General features: G+C 38.2%; 1 protein-coding gene across 1 annotated transcript; it reads right to left on the minus strand.

Moving 5' to 3' along the window:
* Positions 1-2,458: 2,458 nt before the first annotated feature.
* On the minus strand, positions 2,459-4,159 carry PCYB_061680 (citrate synthase mitochondrial precursor; the record flags this gene model as incomplete). The annotated part of the gene is made up of 1 exon (XM_004221335.1): positions 2,459-4,159. A coding segment is annotated over one exon (1,701 nt), but the record flags the coding sequence as incomplete, so codon positions are not given.
* Between the last annotated feature and the right edge of the window lie 1,188 nt (positions 4,160-5,347).

Consider the following 5,347-nt stretch of genomic DNA (forward strand, 5'->3'; position numbering starts at 1 on the left):
TATGGAAAGGGGACAATTTTGTTTCTTTGCGCTTGCTTATTTTTCAAATATGGGTGATATATACTTTGCAAAAATAAAAAAAAATTCAAAAATGGTTGTACAGCTAAATGCATATACGTTATGTATGTAATATATACATGCGCTTATGTCATGGAAATGTAAAAGAATATATACAAGTGTACATAAATGTCGCATGTGAATATGTATGTATAAATGCAAAATAGTACGGCAAAAACAATTAATATACAATCATTTTTAGCTTGAAATTACATTTTCCTTTATAAAAGCGCAAAAGGGTATGCATACATGTATATGCGCAAAATGCATATTGCAATTTTCATAAATTTGTTCTTTTTAAAAAAAAAAAAAATCAACTTAACAATTGTTTGTTCAGAGAAACGTGAGTTAAAATTAACACAAAAAGGGATATTCAAAAAAAAAAAAAAAATTCTCTCAAATGAGTAAATATAAACATATGTACATATCCTCGTATGAAGTTTACATGTGCGCAAAATGCATACATCCGCTTAGGGGTTTAATGGATATGTGTATGTCACCGCTCATACAAGTAGGATTACTCTTCAATGATATTTCATTTTAACGTAAAAAATGTTAAATGTTGAAAGAGTACCAATTATTCGTGTAAATATTTCTCCAGTTCAAAATGTAAATTAAATTTTTCTTTTTTTTTCGTCCGCCAAATGTCTGTAAATACGGTAAATTCTGTGTGACGGGCGTGAATGAAAAAGGAACAATAAATAGCGGTTGTGTTGTATCAGCGTTTGAGCTTGGCGACAAGCTGGATTTATCAGCCAGGACGAGAATCACTTTAAATCAGCATTGGTGCATTCATTGGCGTATGCATTAGCGTATACATTACCGTATGCAAACATATATGTGCATACAGAGCGTACAAACGGCACATTACATATGCATACATGTACATTTGCTCGCATTTTTACGGATGACTGCGCTTTATTTAATTTGCATGACACCATGGGGGCGACGCTCGCGCGCTAATTGGAGGTGTAAGAAATTTACAAAAATTAAAAGAGTTATTAGAGTTAAATATATCTCTTAAGGCAATGCACAAAGGATACCGCTCAGCGCAGGAGAGAGAGAGAAAAAAAAAACACATATAAAAGGGACATAAATAAAAGAACGAAGTGGAATTAGGTTGATGTACACCACCTTTTTATGTACATGTGCTTCTTTTGTTCGAAAAAAGGAAGGAGTACAACCGTGTATGTGCATATGCATACGCATACACATGCCGATCTTGTGAAGACGCAAAGCAGAACCCCCTTGGCCGTTTTGCGCTGGACACGCATGCACACTATGCATATAAATGCGCTGCATATTTTATGCCCATGCGACAGGAGTGCTTTCACACGGGATAAACACCAAATTGTTGTATCTTGCAAACCTTTAACCCCTTTGTGCTTCTCGTTGCACATATTAACTCTTCAAAAATAACGAAGAATAATCTACTAACTGGTATGAAGCTTTACTTTGAATGTGTAAAGCTAAGAAGACACACAGAAAGAACTGATGTGTGTTTCCCTTTTGGGGGAATTTATATCGTTGACGCAACAATACCACCAAAGAACGTACCATTGGGGGATTTCCATATGTTCGCTAACATTTGCGGATAACTGAGAGTACACGGAAGGTGGATCCTAACCAGTGCTAGTTTTGTCTGCACCATTTATGCGCGCGCTTGTGCCGGCATAAATTAGGTAAACACGTCGAATGTTTTTACCTTCGTCTTTTATGTTCATTTTTAAGGCGCACTGTGCTTCTAATGGGGTGGACCATTATTTCCAAGCTTAATCCAAATAAAAAAACTGTAAACGTGGAAAAGGCCATGTCTAAGTGCATCAAATTTAATAGCCTTCTTTTTGTGACGACTTTTTCGTCCTCCCTCTGTTTGGCGTGAGTGCGCGCCATGAAAGTAAAGTCATTCATGGAGACATTTAAAAATAACCAAAGAGATAATTTTTTTTTGGTTTTAAAGCACATTACTGTTATGATATACCTCACCATTTTAATCATTCGAAAAAAAAAGAAACTTTTGCACCGCTGGGACGTGTGAAGAGAGTCCGTTCGGGGCAGCATTTCATTCGAATAAATTGAAAACATAAAAGGTGCGCTCCCTTTGAGGGAATGAACATGGAGGGAGTCCGCCGTGTGTTTATTTCACCTCAAATGGTGGTGTAACAAAAGGGTGTAAGCATACAAGCAGATATATGTATGTATGTATGTATGTATGTATGTATATGTTCGTGTGATGCGCATGCACCCTCGCACGCAAAAAAGGAACAGCCGCCGCGATGCGCTTAGCCGTTCCCTAAGAGGCACTCGGATTGGGAGTTGCGAAGGGGAACTCCCCTCATATCCACACCAAGGCACGTGTGCAGGCTGGGATTAAATACTCGCCATGTAATAAGCCCTACTCGAATTCCTCAATTTTAACATAATTCCTTTCGCATATTTTCTTCAAATTGTGCACGTCCACTGATTTGGGTCGTTCTAATGGGTACATTAACCCCCTAGATAGTACCAACTGGGACATTACCCCGATGGATCTAGAAAGCGCAAAGAGGACAGTGTAATATTCAGGGTACTTAATACCGTAATGGTGCAGGAGAGAACCACTATAGCAATCGACATTTGGGTACGGATTTTTGACCTTCCCGGTGGCAGACAGAATTCCTGGTATTACTTTATAGCACATTTCTAATATTTGTATTATGGGGTCATTTGGAAAATGTGCTAAGGCAAAATTTCGAAGGGCCAAGAAACGAGGATCAGGGACTCTCAACACAGCATGGCCATATCCAGGGATAACTCTTCCAGAATTGAGAAAATCTTTGGCATACTTTTCAATAAATCCGTAAGTTAGTTCTTTACCATCGAGTTGTTTTTTTATATCCAACAGGAATTTCAAACACTCTTGATTAGCTAATCCGTGTAAAGGCCCTGATAAGGCAATAGCACATCCTGAAAAAGCTAAGTAGGGATTTCCTAAGGTACTTCCAATCAAATGAGATACATGGGCACTTGCATTTCCCCCCTCGTGATCACTATGTAGAAGAAAGTATAATCTTAACAAATCCTTTACTTCGTTATTTTCAAATCCGATTAATTTTGCAAAATTAGCTGACCAATCAAAATCAATATCTAGGTTCATCCCTTCTCCCTTTTTTATATTATTATCTATAAAAGACCTTTTAAAAATATATGCACACACAACTTGGATCTGTGCAATTAAAGAAACAGCGTCTTCCAGAATATATTTCCAGTAATCCTTTTTTAATATGCCCTCAGAATATTTTATCTTAAATAAGGACAAAGATTCGAGGAACGAAACGGTAGACACTAACTGACTCATTGGATGTGTGAATGTAGGAATGCTATCTATAAATTCAAAAACGAATGATGGCATTTTTTTAGCCCTACAGTATAACTCCCTTGAGAAAAGCTTCAAGTCATCAACTGCTGGTATTTCCTTTGTTAATAAATACCAAAGCATAGCTTCTGCCATGGGGTATTCACAGTTTTCATCCCACTTTGGAAAGTCTTTTAAAATTTTATCTACAGTTCTCCCTCTAAATAAAATTCCTTTCCTTTTTTCCAAAATAGACGTATCGGTGATTAACGTAATGGTGTTCCTCAGCCCCCCAATAACATTATTTGGGGTACAAATCGAGATGGGGGTGTTTGGGTACGTGTGTATAATTGTTTTTAATTTTTCTCGCGTCTTCTGTATACAGTCATACGTTTTCTCCTTCAAAATAGTCATAATAACTGATTCTTCGTTATCGATGCTGTTGATATGTTTTTTCATTTTGGCATAATTTTCTAAGTATAAGTTTGATTCATTTTTACTATCACTTGAGAAGTGCAGACCGCTGTTTTTATTCACCGTCTTCATTCTTACAGCTGATGTCATTTGAACATTGGAACAACTGAAAAATCCTTTTTTCTCATTTCCTACTTTTGGTTCCTTATTATTCGTACATATTTTCTCATGATATTTTCTTTTTTCCCAGTGACGCCCGAATAGGGCCTCTAGTCCGCACCTTCTCATCGGCACTGCGTCACGACTTGTGTTGCATCGTGTGTACCGGCTTGTGACGCCTTGGATTGTTATCATTATGGACAAATGGTGTATGTGCTTCGGGGAAAGCTTTCACACGTGTGCGCATGCAACGGTTTGTGTGTACCTCTGCGGGGGATACGTCTGCGGGGGATACGCCTGTGGGTCTTTTTTGTTTTTTCTGCCACCGCGGCGTTGTGGTCAACTGGGGGCGGTCAAATTGGGGAGCTAACAAAAAAGAACATTAAAGTGGTGTGGCGGTGCGGCGGCATGACAGCGCGATTAAAGAAAGCCCCTTGGCCCCTGACTCCCATGGTGTACACATCGACGCATGAACAAATGCCCACGAAATTAAGATTGAACCATTCTGGTTACAACAGTAATGGCGGAGAGTGGTGTGTATGATGACCACAAAAACTTTTACCTTTCGAAGGAGGAAGTTGGGCACACGCGTGAACCTCGTTTTAAAGGGCAAAACGGAAATTTGCGTTGCTATCATGTACAAACATGTGTGTTATATGTGCAAGCGCAGGTTTGAAAATGTTCCCTTGAACTTTTTTAAAAGAAAAAAAAATATCATACGTTTCGCGAAGGGTTTGTTATTTTTCCCTACTTTTTGTAAATCATTTCAGCAATTTTTTTTTTTTTTTTTCCCCAATTCCTTTTAAATGAAAATTTGAAAAACTTCATACGTCCACGTGATGATTTTTTTTTACTTCTTTTTATGCTCAGAAAAATTTTTTTTTTTTTCCCCCCTTTCTTTGCATGTATATTTCACACTCCTGAGCTATGTGAATGGTTGAATTCACATTTTGCAAAACATAAAATTCGCAATTCGCAACAATCGCGACGAATTATCCTTCTCGTGTTTTGAGCACGTTTTTAAGGAAAACCGCACGAAATGCACTGTGGGCAGGTGCTCATACATATGTCCACCCTGGTATACTCCATTATTTTCCCCACATATGTAAAAATATATATGCACCCCATAGGTTACCTACATTGCATTGCGCGTCACGGGGACGAAAAAAATAAACGTCACGTTAGGCAAACTTTCCATTGGGCGTTGAGGGGTGAAAAGACGAAAATGTATAAACCCGACCCCTGGGGGGGGGGTCTCATCCTACTTTTGCTATTGATTTGGTTGGGTCTGCACAAATGGGTGAACATACCAATTTGGGAAAATAAAAAAGCAAAAAGCGAAGTAACCTAACCCTTTCGTGGGCTTTCAAAACTTGGTTCATT

The sequence above is a fragment of the Plasmodium cynomolgi genome, chromosome 6 (genome assembly GCF_000321355.1).
Source record: "Plasmodium cynomolgi strain B DNA, chromosome 6, whole genome shotgun sequence".
In the NCBI taxonomy this organism is placed as follows: Eukaryota; Apicomplexa; class Aconoidasida; order Haemosporida; family Plasmodiidae; genus Plasmodium; species Plasmodium cynomolgi.